At 52.1% G+C, this 22,531-nt stretch overlaps 2 protein-coding genes and 1 long non-coding RNA gene across 13 annotated transcripts; 1 reads left to right on the top strand and 2 right to left on the bottom strand.

Moving 5' to 3' along the window:
• Positions 1-1,810: 1,810 nt before the first annotated feature.
• Positions 1,811-2,624, bottom strand: LOC148380403 (uncharacterized). The gene is made up of 4 exons (XR_015855025.1): positions 2,472-2,624; positions 2,096-2,148; positions 1,944-2,019; positions 1,811-1,858 (listed from the first exon to the last, which is right to left on the bottom strand). It is a non-coding gene; the product is annotated as an uncharacterized LOC148380403 (long non-coding RNA).
• Positions 2,625-2,630: 6 nt separating this feature from the next.
• Positions 2,631-8,253, top strand: LOC148380402 (CBY1-interacting BAR domain-containing protein 1-like). 10 transcript variants are annotated; one of them, XM_088365230.1, is made up of 8 exons: positions 2,631-2,713; positions 2,824-2,923; positions 3,948-4,062; positions 6,273-6,544; positions 6,710-6,778; positions 6,843-6,944; positions 7,062-7,136; positions 7,223-8,253. In XM_088365230.1, the coding sequence occupies exons 2-8, from the start codon at positions 2,894-2,896 to the stop codon at positions 7,556-7,558; spliced, it is 999 nt and encodes a 332-aa protein (XP_088221356.1). In that variant the 5' UTR covers positions 2,631-2,713; positions 2,824-2,893; the 3' UTR covers positions 7,559-8,253. The 10 variants fall into 10 exon arrangements, with proteins under 10 accessions (XP_088221356.1, XP_088221351.1, XP_088221355.1 ...); XM_088365225.1 differs by having other exon boundaries at positions 2,648-2,923; positions 3,847-4,062; positions 6,310-6,544; XM_088365229.1 differs by having other exon boundaries at positions 2,649-2,923.
• LOC148380401 (collagen alpha-1(XIV) chain-like) lies at positions 8,168-20,361 on the bottom strand. 2 transcript variants are annotated; one of them, XM_088365151.1, is made up of 47 exons: positions 20,122-20,361; positions 19,474-19,590; positions 19,267-19,410; positions 19,122-19,202; positions 18,060-18,218; positions 17,877-17,996; positions 17,646-17,810; positions 17,426-17,575; positions 17,055-17,227; positions 16,858-16,984; positions 16,638-16,783; positions 16,333-16,462; positions 15,911-16,050; positions 15,697-15,823; positions 15,476-15,630; positions 15,261-15,393; positions 15,142-15,186; positions 14,923-15,062; positions 14,625-14,754; positions 14,402-14,524; positions 14,163-14,312; positions 13,969-14,085; positions 13,697-13,846; positions 13,557-13,631; positions 13,313-13,452; positions 13,106-13,229; positions 12,899-13,042; positions 12,664-12,828; positions 12,531-12,572; positions 12,325-12,463; positions 12,101-12,243; positions 11,914-12,023; positions 11,651-11,809; positions 11,504-11,581; positions 11,321-11,407; positions 11,195-11,248; positions 11,032-11,127; positions 10,858-10,911; positions 10,729-10,782; positions 10,603-10,656; positions 10,037-10,108; positions 9,758-9,793; positions 9,590-9,677; positions 9,329-9,517; positions 9,172-9,249; positions 8,883-9,038; positions 8,168-8,652 (listed from the first exon to the last, which is right to left on the bottom strand). In XM_088365151.1, the coding sequence occupies exons 1-47, from the start codon at positions 20,198-20,200 to the stop codon at positions 8,483-8,485; spliced, it is 5,508 nt and encodes a 1,835-aa protein (XP_088221277.1). In that variant the 5' UTR covers positions 20,201-20,361; the 3' UTR covers positions 8,168-8,482. The 2 variants fall into 2 exon arrangements, with proteins under 2 accessions (XP_088221277.1, XP_088221278.1); XM_088365152.1 differs by having other exon boundaries at positions 9,611-9,677; positions 20,122-20,360.
• Positions 20,362-22,531: the final 2,170 nt, after the last annotated feature.

Here is a 22,531-nt window from a genome sequence, read left to right as displayed (position 1 = left end):
AAACATACGTAGTTTGTTTTGTAAAAAGCATTTTCATTTTTTAATTTTTTTTTCAATTTGACTTTTTATGAACTAAAATGAAATTGGCTCCCCAATAAATAAAGGCCTGCCGACAAAAATGTGCACCTTGACGTACACATTCACAGCAGTCAATTTTTTTTCTTCCTTTCATGGAATAAAACCAGCCCTGCAATCCTCAGTGGATTTTGGGCTTGCGTTGTACATGTAAAACAAACATCTCTTTTCATGATTACCAGAGATAGGGACTCGAGTCACTGTGGCTTGGACTCGAGTCGCTGTTTTGATGACTTGTGACTTGACTTGACAAAAAATGAAAAAACTTGAGACTCGACTTGGACTTGGAAGTTAAAGACTCGGGACTTGACTTGAGACACGATGACTTGAATGACTTCAGTGTTATTTAGTTTATGTTTTCAGTTTGAATATAAAATTAATAATACATTTAAAAAAATAATATCGATAACACGGTAGGAGCACAGGCTGAGAATGGCGTTATCATTGGATCACTACCCTAACAATCAATCAGTCGTGCCCTGTCTACCTACCGAACGTGTTTATTGGAGAATCACGCCCCTTTATATCAGACATGCGCAAACATGTCAGCGGGAGCGGTACCGTGAGTCAACACCTTCGGCTATCGCAATTACTTTTAAGACGGCAAAAGACGGACAGCACAGTGCGAGATATGCAACAAAAACATTTCGGACAGCCAGACGACAACTTCAAACTTTGTCCATCATCTGAAGAGCCATTCTGCCAAGTAAGTGCTTTTCATTTGAATATGATGATGAAACTGAATTAAGTAAATATGACTTAATATGGAGCAAGTTAATAAATAAAAACTACAGTTAACTTGACTTGGACTTGACTTGACCTATTTAAGGACTTGACTTGGACTTGACTTGACCTATTTAAGGACTTGACTTGGACTTGACTTGACCTATTTAAGGACTTGACTTGACTTGACTTGCCCAAGAAAAAAATGACTTGGGACTTACTTGAGACTTGCACATGTGTGACTCGGTCCCATCTCTGGACATTTGTGTTGTTTCGGACCTGACGTTATAGTCCGGGACATTTTCCTCCACGTTGGCATTTGGGTCCTCTCTTGCGTTGATTTCCTCAACGCATTTGAGTCTTTGCAACTCACTCTCGAGGGGGGGGGATGTCAGGTACACGCACTGCAAACACAAAAACGCCAGTCACTCCCGAGATGGAATCACTGCGAGTCTTCCATCACTAAACAGAATGCTCAGTTTGGATTGACACGCTCTGTCAGGTGATCAGTTCAAAAAATTCAAAGAAACATTTTCGGAGACGTACCTGTATTATTATTGGCCATCAAAGAAGCATGCGGTTGGACATTATTGGTGCGTTCGGATATTTTGGTACTGCACCACACTCTCTTTTTCTTTTGACCCTGCACAAAACACAAAATCACGTCATTTCACACAAAAACACTTTTTTTTTTTTAATTGTTCCGATGGATTCTAACTCACAGTTATCTCGACAGGACCAATCCGGGTGCAAGCTGGCATGGATCTGGTTGAGCCGATCCGATTCATTAAAGTACTTTTCCTGGTCGTCCTGCGTGAGCGACTTCCACTGTGGATTTAATGAGAAAGTGTCAAAAAAAACATGCGTGCGTGAATGCGTGCGCATCGTACTTACCATCTGCCCCAAGATTTTATTAGCGGATGCGCTGTCTTTTCGCTCTCTGCTTGAATTTTCAAGTTGAGCTTTGACAAAAGGCCGCTGCTCCTTCATAAATAACATAAACACGTTCGGTGTTTTTTTTATATACGGCTTGGAAGGAGTCTGGGGTTCTTTTGTCCAGCTGGAAAATCAAAAGCACAAGCAAACGCATGTCACCATCGTGTGGGCATTCAAAGGAATACATTTTGCAGAAACTGTGGATTTACCGTGCTTTTTGGTGGTAAGATCGGAGTGAGCAGGTAACATCCTGGTGGTGGTATGTTATTGGACAAGTGTCCAAGGCTACAGAAAAATACGTACGTTAGACTGCAGAAATGTTGACGATAGAAACATGATATGATATACAGTTGTTACTTACATCACTCGATCAGGCAGGTGGCACCAAGTTTCCACCAAGTGTGCATCCAGAATCTGCAAAAAAAAAAAAAAAAAGTTATTTATTGTTTTATGAGAAACATGTAACTATTCCATTTTTCATGTTCTCGTGCATGATTCTCCTCAAAATCCAGAGTTTGCATTAGTTGTTCATACTTTAATCTTCATTCAGATCTGGCTGCAATTCCTCATTAAACATCTGGAACACTAAATTAAACATTTTAGTTTTCAGTTGAGTTTTCCCGTCCCGAATTCTAATTGTGTCTTCAAGTTTGTGCATGTTCCAATAACTTTCAGAAACGTTATTATTGCGAAAACGTTTCTTTATTGACGTTATTTGGGTCTAAACTTTTCTCTACCTGTTTTTGACGGTTTTGCATCATCTTTAAATCGGCGTTGGTTAATTTTTGTGCGTCTGATCGATGAGTTTCTGACTTCCGAAATGATGTCTATCCGTTATGATCGGCGTTATCATCGAGGCATACTTAAAAAGAAAGAAAAGGCCTCCTTATCAGCCAATCACAACACAGGAAATGCCTTTGATACATCACCGGAAAACACGCACATCGAACATGAAAGAGCAGCTATGGTAACCTGCTAGGTAGCTAACTAACGTCTGGACGTGGCTCGTGGCCGCGTTCTATTTGGACAAAATGGTTTCAACTTCTCTTTTTAAACCCACTAAAGAGAAATAAAAAGAATAATTTTTAGGTTCCCTGTCCATCACGATACGGGGAGTCTTCTCGGCGTGCCTTCGAGAGTCGCCATTTTCAGAGCCAGGATGGATGCACTTGACGTGATCCCATTTTCGGTAAATGTTACAAACTTTATAAACACTGTCAAACATGATATTAGATATTCAATATGTTATAAATTCCCCCCAAAAATCATGGCACTTCATCTTTTGATGGGTGTTTTTTTTTTTTATTATCAGAAACGCTAGAAATGTTCAATCTGGTTAACAGGTCGTCACATTTTGAGGATTAAATTAAAGTGTAAAATGGAATCATGTCAGTAGAATTTAAAGAAACGAAATATTTTCAGTTGCGTTTACTTTTGAATCCTTTTTAACTTTTGCGAGGACCAAATGGTATAAACTAGAAAAAGAACTAGAGAATGCAATTTCTGGAGAAATTACGTGTGAAGGCGAAGAATTAAAGAAAAAAAATTGTGCCAACATTTTTTTAAATTTGGATCAAAACAAAAACTACAGGTTCAAGAGGTTCAGTTTGGAGTTCAAAAGTTGAAATGGGTTTAATCGTACAAAAATTGTAAAAGTTAGAGCAAATGTTATATTTAGGTCACTTCTGGATTCATTTAAGGCACTTGTTGAAATAAGGTCAATTCCGGTTTATTTAATAAACCCAAGTTTCTGGAAACGTGCTTCATTTGGATAGTTCACCAATTTGACAACTTTTGCAAACATCCCATTGCACAGACCTGCTTGAACATCATATTGCGTGTGATCATAACACGAGCACCGAAGGCAACTTTGATTGAGTCCGGGAGCTCATTCTTAGCGCCTTGCACAGGGGAAGCTTGCCTTGCCATTCTGCCAGTTCCTTTGTCTTTCTTGTCGTCATCTGTGTCAATTTGCATAATGTCCTTATGAAGCAGATTTAGCATCGCGGAGTTATGGCCATCCACCTGTTTATTGGTGGCAAAAACCTGCAGAATATGCTTTGGACACATTTCTGGGGAAGTGTACTTCGTCGTAAGGAGAACTCTGTCCAGTTCTGACAGTTCATCAGACTTTTCTTTGATGCGGAGTCGGTTCAGCAAAGGCGACATTGTCTTTCTGCCTCATGATGTCGCTGAGTGTGACCGTTTTGAAGTTGTCACGCCAGTGGTCCAGCCGCGTGGGATCGCACACGCACAGAGGTTTGGACTGTCTCACAGGAGGGAGCTCAAAGAAATCTCCAACAGCAAGAACAGACATGCCACCAAAAGGTAAATTAATTCCCTTGATTTGTTTCAACCTGGCATTCACGTAGGCAAAGAAGTCTTTTGACACCATGGAAATCTCATCGATGATGAGTATTTCGGCGATCGACAGCTCGGCTCTGACTTCGTCCAGTTTATTGCCCAGGCCGTGCGTGGTACGGGGGTTTGAGACTTCTCGGCAATTTGAGTAGACAATGCAAAGTTGTCCCAGAAATGTTGAATGCCGCCGTGCCAGTGAAAGCTGCGAGAACAACCGTTTGCTTAGAAATGTCGGCCTCCTCAGCCAGTCGTGGTAGTCTCTGCAGTATTTTGGTAGCCTCTGCGTGGATACATTTGATCAGATGCGATTTGCCGGTCCCGGCGCCACCGTTGATGTGGTAGAAGAACTGTTCAATTGGCTTTGAGCTACACACGCTTTATGTACCAATCTCTGACCTTGTAGAAGACGGACGCTTGCTTTTGGTTCAGGTTACGATACATGTCGCGTAACACTGCGGGATCGATGGCAGCAGCCTCTGTCACGATGGAAATTTGCAGAGATGGGGACTCGAGTCACTGTGACTTGGACTCGAGTCGACTCGAGTCGTTGTTTTGATGACTTGTGACTTGACTTGACAAAAAATGAAAAAACTTGAGACTCGACTTGGACTTGGAAGTTAAAGACAAAGACTCGGGACTTGACTTGACTTGGGACACAATGACTTGAATGACTTCAGTGTTATTTAGTTTATGTTTTCAGTTTGAATATAAAATTAATAATACATTTAAAAAAACTATTGATAACACGGTAGGAGCGCAGGCTGAGAATGGCGTTGTCATGATAGGATCAGTAACCTGTCAATCAATCAGCCGTGCCCTGTCTACCTACCGAACGTGTTTATTGGAGAATCATGCCCCTTTATATCAGACATGCGCAGACATGTCAGCGGGAGCGGTACCGCGAGTCAACACCTTCGGCTATCGCAATTACTTTTATGACGGCAAAAGACGGACACATTTTGGACAGCCAGACGACAACTTCAAACTTTGTCCGTCATCTGAAGAGCCATTCTGCCAAGTAAGTGCTTTTCATTTATCTAAATAGGTGTGTGTATATATAGCTTTAATGCAATGAATATGATGATGAAACTGAATTAAGTAAATATGACTTAATATGGAGCAAGTTAATAAATAAAAACTACAGTTAACTTAACTTGGACTTGACTGGACCTGTTTAAGGACTTGACTTGGACTTGACTTGACCTATTTAAGGACTTGACTTGCCCAGCCCAAGAAAAATATGACTTGGGACTTACTTGAGACTTGAAGGTTAAGACTTGAGACTTACTTGAGACTTGCACATGTGTGACTTGGTCCCATCTCTGATGATTACTGTCATGTGAAATGTAGATTGTGTGTCTGCCATTGAAACCATGTGTGACTAGCAAACCCGTTTCGACAAGTCATGTAAACATATTGTGAAACAAAGCTGCAATTAGTGTGTTATGTACTTGCCAAAATCAATCAAACAGGCAGAAATGTGCTTTTGTAACGTTCGACATCTTTCTGAACAACCTGCTGTCAGTGATGCCGCTAGGTCGGACCTCCTCAAACGTTTGCTAGCTTGTGTAAGATAAAACGTTGGCTTAAACGTGCACATGGAGGCCAGTTGACAGCGTGTGACAACCCGCAGCTGCTCCTCCATCACGGCCGCGCGCCACTGCCACCGACTCTAACTTGTCTTAAATGGCACCGCGGAAAGCATCGCCGCCCAGGTGGTAGAGGCAAGGGAGCAGCTGGAGGGTCTAGAGAAGGAAGGGGCACACTTCAAAATTCCACTCAGAACCAGCTAGCGTGAGCTCAAGTTCACCCACCCTTTTGGAGTTTCTTGCATCAGGTTTTCTGCAGTCTTCATGTCCTCCTGGACCGCACAGTCCTGGGAGAATATAAGTGAGTTTAGCTGGTCCTGAACCTTCACACACATGGTGTCCATCATCTGCACAAAGGAGCAGAGGGTCAGCTAGAACTCGAGCATTTTGGGACAGACTATAGTTTTGGTGAAATCTGCTATTTGTGTTGTAGGTGTATAGACAACAATAGGCAAGACGAGCGTACCTTTTGTCCAACTCCCGAACGATCATTTAATTATTTTGTAGCTACAGCGTACAGAGAGACGACTTGTCGCAAGTCATATGACGAAATGGGCTCCTTTCCTTGTGTTGGCTCACGTATGGCAGCATTAGGTGACAATGGTGGGAGACGATGTTTGTTCAGGGACAACCAGACCAAGAGGATCCAGGAGAACATCAGCAACGTGGCGAAGCACTTTGACGAGATGTGTCAAATGTTTGCCGCCTATGGCCGCAAAGCTGCCAGGCTGCGCAACAAGGCTGACGTCCTGGTGCGAGAGGTGGCCGACTACGCTGACACCGAGACCCCTAGTCTCAAGAAAGGCATGAAGCGGTTTGCCGAACACCTGGCCAAGATTCAAGACTATCGGCAAGCCCAGGTGTGGCGATGGATGGATGGATGGATGGATGGATGGATGGATGGATGGATGGATGGATGGATGGATGGATGGATGGATGGATGGATGGATGGATGGATGGATGGATGGATGGATGGATGGATGACAGCCAGACAAATATGATGTGGCACACCTGCGTTTTTTCAGGTAGAGCGGCTGGAGGCCAAAGTGATCAAGTCGCTGAAAGGTTACGGCGCGGTCGTGTGGCGGAAACAAGTGAGCTAGCGTAGCATTAGTATTAGCGTGACCAAGGGCTATGGGGATGACTGCGGCTTTTCAGGAGGACGTGAAGGCGGTCTGGAACACCAGGACTCGGGAGTCCAAGCAGATGCTGCAACTGGAGCGCACTCGCCAACGAAACCCGGCTGACCGACTAGTCATCGTATCCTTTAGCTTGACTTCTTTGATGTGTTCAGGTAGCCAGCTCCTAACTCTGTTTTGGATCCAATCCATTTCCCCAAAGAACGCCATCACGTTTTTGTTCACTTGACCCGTGTGGTCGTCCCGGTTTGCCTCACAACATCTCGTAACGTTGGGGCGATTGTTGCTTGACTCCGCCCGCGTCCAGTCTCAGGTGGGTTCCCCGCCGCGTGTTGGTCCGGCGGCGTACGGGGGGAGGAGGATGTCAGTGATGAAGCTGCCTCTCCCGCTGTGCGTCAGGCCGAGAGTGAATTGCAGCGAGCCACCATGGATGCGGCACGCACCACGCGGCAGCTGGAGGAGACCATCGATGACTTTGAGAAGCAGAAGATTCAAGACATCAAGGTGGGAGGCGGCCGGGTCGGTGCTGCCGCCGTCCTGGCTAGCGTGACTCCTTTTCTGCCCGCCAGAGAATCCTGTGCGACTTTGCCGCCGTGGAGATGTGCTTCCACGCAAAAGCCTTGGACCTCTACACACTGGCCTATCAGAGCTGAGGCCGTACACGTGTTGTACCAGAGTGACATGTACTTGTCACTGCCAGAACTACACGTTCTTCCACCACCTCTGATGTTATGACGACACAAGATTAAAATATTTTGACATTATACATTACATACAATACATTACTTTAAAAAAATGTACAAGTTACTTTACATTTTTATCCTGCTAAAAAATGTGGAACATGTGCTCTCAAGATCACGCTCGTGTAGGCGCAGTCTCTGGAGGACGGGGTCAGATGAGGTTGCCAGGCAGCCAAAGACAGCCACTCGAAGAAGAGCTTGGCCGAGGCTGCTTAGCAACCGTGGTAAAGAGGCACCAGGGTGAACACAAGAAGCAGGGGCCGTCTTGAAGACATTAGATGAAACAATAACAATTTGAAGATGAAGTAAAAATATGCAGGCCGAGATACAAAGACATGAAATGACACAAGGAGGCAAATTATGAGGTGGAGAAATGAAAATGTGACGGTATGGAGACAGACATGAGTACATACACAGATGAAGGAATGAGGAAGAGCAGACGAGATAAAGACGGGAGAGAAATTAAAGAGACGAATAGGTGAGACAGAGCTCTGTCAAGCCAGGGACAGGGATGAAAAGCAAATAAGTTGAAATGAAGCAATGAACACCAAAAGAGCTTCTTCAGCGGTGAGACTCTCGTGAATTACGATGACGTTCACGCGACTCATACTTGGACTGTACTGTCATTTTTTTATTGTGTTGACAAACTGGACAGAACGTCTTCCAAATAAATTACTTTGACTGCCACAAGCTCTTTCAAACGCTTCCTCGATGTTAAGCGTCATCGCACCCCCCCATTCTGGGCAGTGGCCAATCAGATGCACAAGTGTGTGTCTGTGTGTGTGTGCGTGTGTGTTCAACACTTCTTGACTTCCTGAAAAGCATGTACAGAGATTACATGTGTGAGCTAGGCTTTGTCCACCGGACCTTTTCCTCATGCTGAGCTTCACTTCCTGACGCTGCCTCCGCCCAGGCTCCTCTATGGCCCCACCCCCTCATCTTGGGAGTTCAGCTCCAGTTCAGAACGCTCCGTATCCAGCTCCGGGTCCTGGACGGGCCGCGGAGGCGGGTAGTCAGGCTGGTAGTAGCGGTACGGGTCATCCTCCTCTGCCTCACCGTAGTTGGGGAAAATGTTGGACGGCAGCTGGACTGCAGGAACAGCAACATCAGCAACATCAACACTCAATTCAGGGCATCAGTCAGCGCCGCCTCATAGTGACACATCCACAATGGCGTACCAAGACTTGAATCGCTTGAAAGGGTCTCCGATAGGTTAGCGGGACAGAAAAAGGAGGAGTAAAACGGGCTGACGGGGGCTTGGAAGAAGAGTGCGGTCGAGTGTCCACAACTACTTCCTGTGGGCGGCCTTCACTACGTACCTCCAACATTGTAGCCCACGCAGGAATTCTGGTCACAGTAACCCGGAGGACCGGCGGAGCCCACTGGGCCTGGAACCCCGGGACGTCCTGGTGCTCCTGGATTCCCAGGTCTCCCGGACGGGCCTGGACTGCCGGACCTGCCTTGGCCTGGAGCACCTGCAGCCAAATGGTGGGATGTAAGGACATGACATCGGAGTGAGGAGGACTGTTAGGTCTCGACCCATTATGGGAGGTGTTAGCAATGGGTGGGGGCATGCAAAGGGACATGAAGGGATGCAAACATCATTACCAGGAGGTCCTGGCGGTCCTCTAGGGCCCTGAACTCCCACACCAGCAGAACCCTTTTCACCCCTTTCACCTGGGGGACCTGTGTGCGCACACGCACACAGATGTCAATATTGCTAACGGGAGTTGCCCGTTGGTCGACTTAGCTCGGCCCGCCGCACCTCGTTCTCCGGGCTGGCCGTTCTGTCCATTTTGTCCGGGGAAACCAGGCCTTCCAGAGGGGCCCTGTTCCCCTTGGGGCCCTGGTGATCCATTTCGACCGGGCTCTCCAGGAGGTCCCGGGACAGTGCGGATGGTCACAGATGGGCTGGGCGCGTGGTTTAGGAGGGTGTTGAACTGAGCCATGTGACCTGCGAGCAGCATGGAGGTCGGGCGGCTTTTATTTGGGGGTCACGTCCATGCTGACGTTTGCCAGGGCTAACCTGCCGTATTGAAGTACTCACTCTGAATCAGCTGCTCACACACCTGCCTTGCGATGGTCTGGACTGTGGCCGTGGACTGCAGGTCGCCCTGGAAATGCAAAAGCACAAAGTCAAGTAAGAGGAGGAGACGAAACATGGCGGCCGATCGGGGAGAGGAACAAGGTGTACCCGTTCGCCTTTGTCGCCCTTGGTTCCGCTTGGACCCTGCAGCGAGAAGAAAAACATTGGCAGCGGGAACTCAAAAGCTCTGCTCTGACTGGCCATGAACGTGGACTGACAGACGAATTGCAATCTGCCAACCCCAGAGCTCATTGACCTGCACCTGGCTGTGACTAAAGAGAACTTGTGGCAGGCAGGTTTTGGACTCTCTAATTTTGGGGTTCATGGGCATTGCTCCAATGCGCCATCGCTCCCTCCTAGGTTGTGATGTTTGATGCTGGGACTCACCGGCGGTCCCAGTTCTCCGTGTTTTCCCGGGGCACCTGTGTTTCCAGGGGCCCCTGGGGCTCCAGGACTTCCCTGCGGATGAGAGAAGAGTCACGCTTGGACAATTTTTATTGTCCTTTCAGCTCTTCGCTTTGACTTGGACATCCACTTTTTCATTGATTTTCATATTATGTATTACTTGTGCCCTCTCTGCATCCATTGCAGCCTGGTGATCCTGAAAGGGGGATCCTTCCATCTGTGGTCCCTTCTCAAGGTTTATCATTTTCCCCTGGTAGGGGTTTTAGGAGTTTTTCCTTGCCCTTTTGGGAGCTTAAGATCAGGGGATGCTTTGAGAATAATTGTCAATTTTTGTCTATGTGAAGCCCTTTGAGACTGCTTGTGATTTAGGGCTATACAAATAAACTTGACTTGACTTGACTTTCAGCTACTAGGAACTAAGCAGAAGCTCAGAGGGGACACTTGCTGCGCACTCTCTTTGGAATGGCCTCCCTCCCATGATCGCACGACGCGCCAGCTGGACTCTCCTGTCTAGCGCAGTGCTACGTTGCTTCTTTCAAAGCACTTACAATGGTTCCAGAGGAGCCCGGTCGGCCGGGGGGGCCGTCTTTGCCTGGCAGCCCCTGCGGACGACAGAGGAACGTGCGTGAGTTGCAACAAAGCGCGTTGACGGCACACAGTGCAGCACCACTCACTCTGGGGCCGGGAAGTCCTTCTCTGCCGGGAGTGCCCACTCGGCCGGCCATGCCCTGGAACACACGCGCCAGTGCAGGTCAGTAGCCGGCCAACTCGCGTGAGACGCGTTTAATGAGCCTGGCGTTTACCTGCAGACCTCGTTGCCCTGACTCTCCTTTCTGTCCTGGCTCCCCTGGAGCACCCTGCATGCAAAGACACACGTGTGTGCGTCCGTGGATGAACATGCACGGGAAGAGTCATAATGTCTCAGGAAGGGGCAAATGTCCTAATGTGTGGAACATGCACGTGCATGACATGCTTACCGGGGAACCCCTGATGGAGCGCCCGCTGGGCCCTAGTGGTCCTGGGGCTCCCTGGGGTCCTGGCACTCCGGGCTCACCTACGGCTCCAGCAGGCCCCTGGACCAGGGGGTTGACTTCAGCAAGAGATTGGCTCAAAAATTGAACTTGAAATCACAGAACTCACCACTGGACCGGGCACTCCACGCTCACCTCGGGCTCCTCGTATTCCTGGCCCACCCTAATTGGAAATATGCGGAATTTATGTAGAGTCTCCAAAAGCAAACTGCGTGTATGCGTGTGTGCGCCTCACAGGGGGTCCGGCAGGGCCTGCGGGGCCTCTGCTATCCTGAGTGCAGGTGCAGGCCTTCGGCATGGCAGGACACTGGGCCTCGTTGCGCTGGGTGGTCACGGGATCAACACACGGGGGCGTGATAAAGAGGGAGGCGGGATATTAGGTCTTAGCACGTAGACCCAAAGTGGACAGATGACTCACCAAACTAGGAAGTTCACAGCACTGATCCCTGGAGGCCCACGAGGTACTGCACACAATGTCAAACATCTGGAGCTCAAACTGCAAAACAGTGATTGTCAGTGGCAGAATCAAGCCAGACCAAGACCAGGGCATCCCCTCTGTTCTTACTGGCGCCGAGTTGTCCTTGTTCCCTCTGGAGCGAACCATCCTGCCCAGAACCTCCATTCCGTCTGTGCTGATGTTTCCTGCCGCCTCGATGGTCTTGGTGGACACGTCCTGACAGTCCACAAGCACGCTGGCGCTAGTCTTGCTGATCACCACGTGGAGCTGCACAGAGAGTGCGTTTTGGTTGCCTTTGTCACTGGGGTCAGCCACACCCGCCCCGTCACCCGAAGGGGTACCAAAAGCCAATGCGCTGGCAAAACGCTGACCTTGTGAAAGCTCCCATGGAAAAGTTTCTTGACGTGCGGACCCTCAAAGGTGACAGTCTGAAAGTTCCCTCTGTAGTCATTGTTGAAGAAGGTCAACGTCTTCCCTCCATCTGCATGGCGAGTCAACACGGGCAAAGTGGAATTCGGCCATTCTACAGACATTGTGCCCTTGCTCTTCCAGACTCACTGTCCAGGATGACGCCCACCAGCGGCTGCTGATCCTGGTCCAAGACCTCCCAGAGTGCAAAAGGTTCCTGGGGAGTGTTAGGCAGCAGGCGAAACAGCAGCGCAATGGTGTAGTCCGAGGGAAGACCTTCTGGGTGGAGGAACCTGAGGGAGGCCGAGCATCCTGAACATCACGATGACTCAGCAGACATGCACTTTGTTTTTTGTTTTCTACTACAGACGAACCTGGTTGGCTGAGCCAGGAGCGCGTCGCTGTGCAAGCGAAAACACGGGAATGCGTTAAAGGTTCCGGGTACCATGGAAACGCCGGGTAGGCTGCTGTAGCGCTCCCCCAGCAGTCCAAACAGCTCCATCATGCGGAAACCTGGCGAGCAGAGGAGGAACTGTCAGCAGCTGCTCAGCCAAACCCAACGAGACTGCTAAAGTCATACCGGGAGTGGTACCGCTGCCGTGCATGGCCACGGAGGGACATGCTGCACGCACACACACAAACACACACACATGTTTTTCATGAGCACGGTGCCAGCCAGCAAGCAGGAACGTTCCCGGCTGTTGCTCCCTCACTGGCCGTGGCAGCTTCGCACACAAAGGTCACCAGCTTCTCTTCAATCTTCTTGACAGCATCCAGGTCGTCCACAAAAAAGACATGTCTCTCGCTCGGTTTGCTGGCGATGCTCACCAACTCAGCGTAGTCGGCGTCGGCGAACCCGATTGCGAAGACGACGAAGCCTGTGGGGACGCCGGACGGGTTACGGCTCGGTTGTGATTTGGTCCCAAGACGACGGCAAGCGGCAGCGACCTTCCATCCGCATCTCCTCTGAGACCTTGCTGACGTCATCCTGCGATCGGCCATCAGTGAGGACCACCAGAACCTTGGGGACTCCCCTCCTGACTCCGCCCTCCGCCGTGAAGATGTTGTCCTTCATGTGGCGGATCGCACGACCTACGGGGCAAGGCAGCGCATGGCTTCAGAGGGTGCACAGGAGCCAGCGTGATGATGTCTCACCTGTCTGGGTGTTTCCTCCCTTGTAGGAGATTTTGTTGATGGCCTCCAGGAGGCGCTCCTTGTGGTCGTAGGCGCTCAAGGCAAACTCGGTGCGCGTGTCATCGCTGAACTGAGCGATGGCGACCTGCGGCACATGGCGGACGCTTGCAACACGGGTGGTGAAAGCCGACGGGCCGGCCCGTGCCGCGGCCTTCTGAGGCGGCCTACCTGTGTGCCGTCGGGCCCAATGCGGTCCAGCGCCCCGGCGGTACTGAACAAGAAGCCGATGATCTTCAGGAAGTTGTCGTCGCCGATGCTCCAGGAACCGTCCACCAAGAAGGCCAGGTCAGCCTTGGCTGCCTTGCAGACTGTGTGTGTTGTTCGGGCGGCCGGTTGTCAGTCTTTCCTCCTAACTCTACTGCTCGGGTTGCTATGCTAAGCTAGCTTTTTGCTCGGTTGAACGTGCACTTACCTTCTTTGGCAGGGGGAACTGTGGGGAGCGAGGTGGTGGTCGGCGGCACGGTGGGAGCCGGGGTTGAGGCGGCTTCTGCACAAGTCGTCGCAAAGCTGCCACGTCACATCACGCAACACAACCCCACCGTCAGTACTCACGAGTTTTGGCGGCGGCCGTCACTGCAGGGCCTTGGCTTCCGTCCTGCAGCTGCGCGTAAACGCTGATCTTGTACAGCATGTCGGGCCTTAGGTTGTTGAAACAGTGGGTGATGGATCCTGCGCTCAGCTTGGCTTCCTCCACGTGACCGCCTGTTGTGCATGGTGACAGCGCAATCATCTGCTTGCTCAAAACCACTATGGGGCTGCCCCCACAAAGCACAGTGTTTATCTTAGGCAATCAGCTGCGGTGTCTCTCGGCAGACGCTACTCACCGCTAGCGGACTGGATGACGACCCGGTAGGCAGCGCCGTGTCTCTGCGGCTGCCAGCGAGCACACAAGCCATCGGCGCTTTGCTGGTAAATGCGCAGGTCGCTCACGACCAGGCGCTCTGCCGGGGTACCGCCGCAAGACAATGAGCTTTGACGCCGCGTGTGTCGGGATAGGAGGCCACGTTGAGAGACTCACGCGTCCGGGCCCGGCCCAATAGCGCCTCGCTGGACCCGCCACTGTAAGATGCCAGGACTTTGACGCCGTACTCGGTGTCACTTAGCAGGTTGACAATCATCATGGTGCTCACGTCCCGGCCCACAAAGGTCTCCAAGGCAGGTCCGGGGGCTGCGGGCGCAACCAGGCTTGAGCGAGAGGGCCGACTTCAGAGCGCTCACGGCGACCCGAGAGCGCTCACGTCGGCTCGAGCCACTGACCCGACAGTGGCTGGTACACCACACGGAAGCCTGTCGTGGGAGAAGCGGGAAGGTCCCAGCTGATCCGGAAGCGGTTGTACCATTCCTCGGAAACGCGCAGATTCCCAGGAGGTGACAGTGGAACTGCGACACAGACGGTTAGACAGAGCCAGAGAAAGAAAACAGAGTGGCAGCGATACAGACAGATGGGGGAGAGCTAAATTGCACATGGTGAGAAACGTACAGGTGTGTCCCGTGGCCGTGACCGTAGCGCCGTCTCCATCCAGATAAACAGGAGTGACAGTCACTTTGTACTGGGTGTCGGGCATCAGCGGCTGCAAAACCAAACTGCTCTGGGTGGATGGCAGCGACCTCTGACACAACAAAACAAACCAGATGTCCGTCAGCTGCTCTGGCTTTCCAAAAAGGTCTCGGCCGCCCACGTTCTACGCGATGCCCACACTTGAACGGCAAGGAAGAGGATGGCAACACTTTACGGCCATCTCCGCCAAAGTTCTAGCTCTCTTCATTGCTCATCCTACCGTCTCCTGGTTTCCGGTCGCGCTGCTGTAGCTGAGGCGGTAATGGCGGACGTCGTGGGCGTCCAAGTGTTGCCATGACACCCGCAGACTAGATGTGGTTCGGTCATCCACGGTCATGCCCCGCACGCCGTCACGAGGCACTGCAAGCGTGACAGTGAGGACAACGATGAAAACCATAACACAGAGACATCAAAGGTGAGTTCAGTCAAAAGATCTCACCTGCAATGCTGGTGGTTGTCATAGCAACAGTGGTTGTTCTCTCCACTACAAATGACAAAAAAGTCGCGTGTGTACTCATGTGGTTGTCTGTCCAGAATGCGCACGTGCGCTGAGCATACCCGTGTATTCCAGCAGCACAACCTGCTCACTCTCCACCTCATTCTCATAGATGGCGCTCAAGAGGACCTCATACTCGGTCGAGGGTCGGAGTCCAGTGAGCGTGTAGGTGTTCGTGTTGGTGTTGAGCAGCACCTGACGGACGACATGTCACTTGAAGGGTCGACTGAAGGATCTAGGCGTGCGCGTTTGACGTGGAGAAGGCGCACACACCGACCTCCCCGCTGTCACCGTCGCCGCGGTGGCCACCGTCTGCGGGCATCCAGCTGAGGCGGTAGAGCGCCACGTCGTAAGTGGGGGTCTGCCACGACACCTGGAAGCCGGCCGTAGAGGTGTCATGGCTTCTCACGTCCGTTGGTTCTGGAACGTTGCCTGAGCAAGAAAACCCAGAGAATGGGTGCATGCGCGTGCGTGCGTGTCAACGGGCCAAACGCTTACGTGTTAAGAAGCTCTGCGTGGCCGGCTCTGCTTGCCCCTGGTCGTAGATGGCAACCACGCCCACTGTGTACTCAGTCTGAGGGCTCAGGTTGCTTAGCAACCAGTTGGTCTCGCGGCCCACCTCCACCTACGCGTGCGTGCACACCGAGGCTTCACGTGGCAGCAGCTCGCATGTTGACTTTCACAAATGTTTCTTCAGTGATTTTTGTCGGACCTGGTTACTTTCCACACCATCGCTGCGGGTGTAAACGACGCTGTAGCCCGTTGCCTTCCTGGACGGGGAGTCCCAGCTGAGTCGGGCAGAGCTGTGGCCCACGTCCGTCAGTCGCAGATTGGTCGCCGGGAGCAGCGCCACTAAGGGGGCGAGCATGTCAGAGACGTCCAATCAGAGCACGGCACTCACTGAGCGGACCCGGTTTCAAAACTTCAGGAGGGATTTGCATTGTTGGGAATCTTTCTCTTTCCAAGTTTCATCAAAGAAGACACAAAAGGAACGAAGCAGCGGCACCGTCGGCTTCAGACGCCAACATGAAGTGTCATCAATCTTAATGCAAGATAGCCGCGAGCTTGAGAGCAGGTGGCTTCCGCTTGCAGACGCCATTTTAATGCGGCAGCGGCGGGCCGCTCACAACTCACGCGTGCTGAGCTGGCCGGTGATGGGGTCGCTGGCCTCCTCTCCGTACATGGCGTACACCGTCACCGTATACTCCGTTGACGGTGTCAGACCCTCCAGCTCCGCCTCTTCCACATCGGACGCAACCTTCACCTGCGCGGGACGTCATTTGTTTTCAGATGGTGTCGCCCCAACGCGGTGTCATCTCCATATGAGGACATGGCCATCATTTTGCCATGACATCATATTGGCCATTTTCTGATGACATCATCCGTCTTCACGTGGTGATCATTTTTCCACGTTTTTTCGTAGTCTTTGCGTCACTTACCTCTTTCTCGTCGTCGAGCTCTCCCTGGCTGAGCGGCGCATAAAGGATCATGTATCCTGATGCAGCCGGGGCGGTCGTCCAGCGGACCCTCATGGTGTCGTGGGTGGGCTCTGACAGGTCCAGGTGCTCCACGGAGGGCAAGGCCACTGCGGGGTCAACGGTGCCAAGGTTAGGCTGGCGGGTTCAGCCGCTCTGGGCCTCGGGCTATCGGCCCACGTACGCGTGGTGGCGCTGCCTCTCAGCGCCTCGCTGGCGGTGCTGCGGTAGACGGCGAACACGGCCACCTGGTATTCGCTCAGAGAACTGAGGTGGTCCAGCAGGACGCTGTGCTCCGACCCTGGCACTACCTGTGATGCGGACACAACGTGTCACCACCCGGACGCCGCCGCCCAGACGCCCAGGCCCCATCGGCGCTACCTTCTCCTCCGGCCTGCCGCTGTTCGCTGGGTAGTAAACCACGCGGTAGCGCTCCACTTGACCAGTCGGCGGCGGTGTCCACGTCACGCGGAAACTCCGAGCCGTGACATCGGAGGTCACCAGGTCACGGGGAGGGGCCAAGCCTTCGGGCGGGGGGGCGCCACCACCTGCCTCTGCAAAAGCCAAAACAAAGAACCAAACAAACCCACTGAAAGAGGACTCAACCAAAGCGAGAGAACTTGACGTCAGCCATATTGGATGTGTCGGAGGTCAGAACCCCTCAAAAGCACAAACTTCATAGATTGAAGAAAGGAAAGGGACAAGCAGTTGATGATTCTAAAAAGAGGAATGCGGCAAGTGACGTGTCCAACCTGCCAGCTGCTCCACCGTGCGGCACACGCTCCTGGTCAGAACGCCCACGATGTCGCTCATCACATCAAAGTCGGCCACATTGTAGACGTGCATGTCGGCGGGCGGCGAGGCGATGGCCTTCAGCTCTTCCTCGTCCGCGTTCTTCACGCCTGCCCGATGGGGAAGAAAGTAAGGCAGCAGCGCCAGGTGAGAGGCCACGCTGGTCGGTCCGATTCGTACCAACGGCAAACACTCGAATCCCGGCGTTCCTCAGGGTCTGCGCGGGGGGCACCACGTCATCTTGGGACTTTCCGTCCGTAATTAGGATGGCAACTTTGGGGACGTGAGCTCGGGATCCAGCATCCGCTTTGAAGCTGTTCTCCAGGACGAAGCTCAGCGCCAGACCTGGGTTTGTCGAGGACGCTTCCTTGAGCAGCGCTCGAGGAAGCGTGCCAAGCTCGGCCGGTGTACCTGTCAGGGTGTTCCCGCCTTTGTACGGCAGGTTCCGAACGGCGTCCAGCACGGCCGCTTTGCTCCGGTGACGGTTCAGGTGCCACTCCAGCCTCGGCTCACCGCTGAACTGCACCAAGCCTGTGGGCGCCGAACACGTCACATGTGCTGGACGGAGAGCTTGCCTTGCCGGCCGCTACTGACCCACGCGCGTGCGGTCCTCATCCACTTCGAAGGCCCGCACCAGGTTCTCCAGGAAGCTTCTGACCAGGTGGAAGTTGCTGCGGCCAATGCTCCAGGAGCCATCCACCATGATCACCACATCTGCGGCGGCCGGCGTGCTGCACGTGAACGGCTCCTCACCTGAGCTTGGTGAGAGCGCACACACGCGCAAATGTTCGTGTTCATCTGTGTTGAGTAACTTTCCAGCAAGACATTTGCAAGCTGCTTTTTTTCCCCGTTGCTACGTGGCTTTCCCTCGCAGGATCTGATCTTTTTCAGTGTCGGTCCCGCCACCGCTGTCAACTCTTGCAGCTCACCACGCCATGCGACTTTGAGCAACAACTACCGCAGCAACTCGTGGGCTGTGGGGCGTTCAGGTGCGAGAGCGCATCCTTCGCCGCCGCTGCACCGGGTTAAAGTTTAGCTTCTTGCCATTCCTGGCGGAGCTCAACACGACGTGACTCGCTTTACCGCATTCGGTTTGCAGAAGCCTTTGAAAGGCACACGAATGTTCTTCCGCTTCGATCCGGAGCTCGGCTTGGTGCGACAAGTGGCAACAAGCCCGCACAACGCAACACAACATTCAAAGCCAGCGCAAGGCGTCGCCCACCGGAGCGCAAGCAGCAGAAACTACATTGGAAAGCCTTGGCGGCTCAGTCCGCAGGGTGCCAGCGGACGCAGGAGCACAAGCAGCTCCAAGAGCATCCCTCAGCGCAGGTCGGCCGTCGCTTGAAGCAAGACCAAAGACGAGACAACCATCGCAAGTGTCGCAAAGAATTGGCCCACGGGCGGCGCAGACGTGTGGGGACGGGCCCCCGTCTGATTGACAGGGGGCCGCGCCCGCCGGCTGGGCAAGTGCCGACAAGATGGAGGGAGAGGGCTGGAGATGTTGCCGTGACAACCGCCAGAATCAGGAATGCGTCTGAAGCCGTTTTGGGGGTATTGAATTTGGGGCGAGCTTCAGACTACCACCGCTGCCGCCGTGGCTATTCTCAGCGCTCGACCTCACTTCCTGCTCCAATTGTCACGTCCTGACCATCTTACCCTGAGTGATGGCATTGGCGTGCGTGGGGGCGCTATCGTGCGGACGTTGACTCTCAAGCCTTTCTCGTCCTGAGGGTTCGGCTGAAAAACAAAAGGCGGCAACGTCCATTCTCGGCACCCTGCCTGCCACCCAGCGGTGCTTTACCTTGGTGTCCGCCCACCAGCGGTTTGCTTCTTAGCTCCCCTCTCAGGGCAAACACTTTGAAGGCGTAGTCTCGACTGGCATCAAAGTTGTCGATCAGCAGCCGGGTGTCCTCTTTGGCCACGTCCACCTCCGTCTCCCCGTCGCCTGTTTGCACGAGCATGGCCAGGCGTCACCTTCTCGTGCATGCTTCCACCACATGTGCCTTACCAGGCTGTGTGCTGTAGGCCACCACGTATCCGTCAAGCGGACCTCTGGGTTCCTTCCAGGACACCAAAAGCTCGGTGGGACTCAGTACTTTGCTCCGGAACCTTTTCGGGGAAGACACTGACGCCAGTGACGGATGTCAGGGATGCATTGTGATAAACACATTGAGATGAGTGGACATTTTTAATTTGCGACTGAATTTGTTTCTCAGACACAAAGCAAGGCACTCACTCAGCTGTCCAACTGCCTTTCACCAAATATAAAATGTAACTTGGCAAGACCTTCGCCGATTCAAACAGCGGTTTGAGCCAGATTTGTGATTTCTGCTTGGAGGCTCAGCGGACCGCGCCTCGGGGCTGTCCCTTCATCTAAACGGGCGATTGCAAGCGTCACCTTTGGGTTTTTTTTGCAAAACATGGTCAGACTCATTACCATGGAGATAAAGTAGTACCAGAAAGTCACGGCAGAAGGTGCCAGCCAGGTGGTTGGCAGCAGAGCCCTGAGCAGGTTCTGTGCCTACCACCTGTGCCAAGGTGACAATAAATCGATGACGAACATCTGACGTCACGTGTGTTGATGACGTTATCACACTGAGCACGTCGACTGAGCACAGCATAAACCAGAGAAAACTAACTCAATAAATCAACTGACCTTGTCCTTGTGCTCGCGCAGGCGGGGCGCGCATTAAAAACAGGAAGCCCAAAGTGACCATCCAGTGGCGTGACGTCATCACGAAGCGGCAATTGACTTTGGGGAGAAACAGAACACAAACAAAGTTTGTGCGTGTGCCAGACTTCCGGGCCGCAGATCCCCAACACGCGTCCGAGCCGCTCCGCGCGTACTGCTCCTATGAAGCCTCGCCCCGACCTGTCGCACCCGCGGCGCCGCACACCGCCGCCGGAAGTGATTTCAAAATAGCGCCGTGATGTCATTGTGCTGACAGCGGCACGTCCTGTCGCCGGCGCTGGCGCAGGGAGCCGGCTCAGAGGGATCAGTGCAGCTTTTTTTAAATTTGTTTTAATTTTTTTTGTCTCACACACACACACACACACACACACACACACACACACACACACACACACACACACACACACACACACACACACACACACACACACACACACACACACACACACACTTTTTTGGGGGGTTGGATCAGTGTAACTTTTAAATGGTATGTAGGGCGTGTGACGTCACCCTACTGCAACTTTTCCGTCTCAATGTGTTTTACTTTTGCATGCTGGCTCCACTTCCGGTGTTCGCGTGTTGAGTTTCACGCTTGCTTCCCATTCGAGTTAGTTTGGGCTTGTTCAACACTCGGAATGGCCCGGACACGCCCCCACTCATACCACGTTTCGTGGCTGCAAGTGACTCGGGCCGATTTGGTTGAAGCAGACTGGAAGGTGACTCCAAGTGACTCGATCCTGCTGCTGACTCTAGGCAACTTGGGTTGACTGCAGCTGACTCTGCAGGTTGACTGCAAGTGACGAGACGCCTAACGCTTGCAGACATAAGTTCCCCAACATTGCCTCCCTCCTTCACCCACTCATTTGGCTGTCAATCACCGTCAAACGAAAAGACAGACGTGACGTGAGGTAGTGGGCGCGCCAACTTGGGCATGAGCGACGTCCTCATGGTGGCTTTTCTCTCGCCCCCCATCAATTCGCCCGCCTGCCTCGCGCGTTCTATCAGGCCACCATTTCCCCCTGTTGGCAAACAGAATAAATACATGCCTGTCAATGTGCAGTACTTCTGTGAACCAAAAGGGTGCAGCAGGTGTACAGGTGCTGTAACGCCTCAACTTCCGCTTACGGAACCTTCCAAAATAACGCGTGAGTCGGGAATATGCTGGAGAGAAAGACAAAGACCATATTTAATCTTAATATGAAAGGTCCTTTTTAAAGTAAAGCAGCAATGACAAGAGAAAACGTTTGACTTTCAATCAAGGTGGATAGCAAGGTGAAGATTGCAACATAGAGTGCGAGCGTGTGTGCAAAAGGGGTGTTTAAGCACAGTGGGGCAAATATTAACTGTCCAAAGTACATGAAAAGCAGGCCAGACACACTTTGGGCTTGTGTGCACCTAACACAAGATGAAGTGGAGCTGGAGCCGCTACACAAACACGCACAAACGCACACACACACACGCACACAAAGACACACACACTTTGGTGTGAGTCAGCACACTCACTGTCATCTTTTGGTTTTACACCTGACAAGGCCAACGCGGCCTTTGGGATCCTCGACTCCAAAGTAAAAGTCCATTAACAGAGCATGACGGCAGACAGCCCTTTATAAATTGTGTGATGGAGCCACAAAACTCACTCCACTTGCGGCAGTGCTACAAAATGGCTGACTCACTTTTTTGGGCATGTCGTACTTTCCGAGGCAGTCCAGTTTGGATGAGCTGCAGTCAGTGCGCTGGCGGCCAAAGTTGAGCTGGCTGAGGGGGGCCTGGCGCTGAGGAGGAGTGGGCCAGGTGCGCCTCAGTCTCATACTTCCTGCTGGGATCACACCACTAAGCTCAGCCTCAGGCGACGGCCGCCGCCAGGGCTAATCACAGCATCTCCTGCTTTAAGAAGATAATCCGGGCCTGAGGCGTGTGTGTACGTGTGTGTGGTCCACGTAAAACGAGGAGAATGTTGAATGAGTGGAGAGGGAAGAACGTAACCTTCCGGAAGGGTGACAGTGATGTGCTGTCAACCTAATAATGTGCCTTGCATGCACACGCACGACACATATACACGCACGCACACACACACACACACACACACACACACACACACACACACACACACACACACACACACACACACACACACACACACACACACACACACACACACAGCGTCAACTTGGTCAGGCGTGTTTGCTGCTGTGGCGTTTGATGATGGTTTAGTCTCCGCTTCAAACACCAACTCTGATGGACACACGAGAAAGAAAAGGGTCAGAGGTCACACATCAGGTGGATATTGGCCATCAGAAAGCGTTGAACAGACCCCCGCCAACCCTTCACACGCACAACCCCCCCCCCTCATGTTCATTGGCTGGACAAGACAAAC

This window comes from Syngnathus floridae, chromosome 21, assembly GCF_059516105.1.
Source record: "Syngnathus floridae isolate MCC-2025c chromosome 21, RoL_Sflo_1.0, whole genome shotgun sequence".
Classification (NCBI taxonomy): Eukaryota; Metazoa; Chordata; class Actinopteri; order Syngnathiformes; family Syngnathidae; genus Syngnathus; species Syngnathus floridae.
Note: the sequence above shows the minus strand (reverse complement) of the source record. Positions and strands in the feature narration are given on the sequence as shown.

Coding starts and splice junctions, on each gene's coding strand:
- LOC148380402 (XM_088365225.1), top strand. CDS start 3,875: ATGCGGAGTCGGTTCAGCAAAGGCGACATTGTCTTTCTGCCTCATGAT. Junction 6,779..6,842: donor CGGTCGTGTGGCGGAAACAA/GTGAGCTAGCGT, acceptor GCGGCTTTTCAG/GAGGACGTGAAGGCGGTCTG. Junction 6,945..7,061: donor CGGCTGACCGACTAGTCATC/GTATCCTTTAGC, acceptor TGACCCGTGTGG/TCGTCCCGGTTTGCCTCACA.
- LOC148380401 (XM_088365151.1), bottom strand. CDS start 20,200: ATGACGTCACGCCACTGGATGGTCACTTTGGGCTTCCTGTTTTTAATG. Junction 16,051..16,332: donor CACCGGCCAGCTCAGCACGC/GTGAGTTGTGAG, acceptor TCGCCCCCTTAG/TGGCGCTGCTCCCGGCGACC. Junction 15,063..15,141: donor GACAACCACCAGCATTGCAG/GTGAGATCTTTT, acceptor TCACGCTTGCAG/TGCCTCGTGACGGCGTGCGG.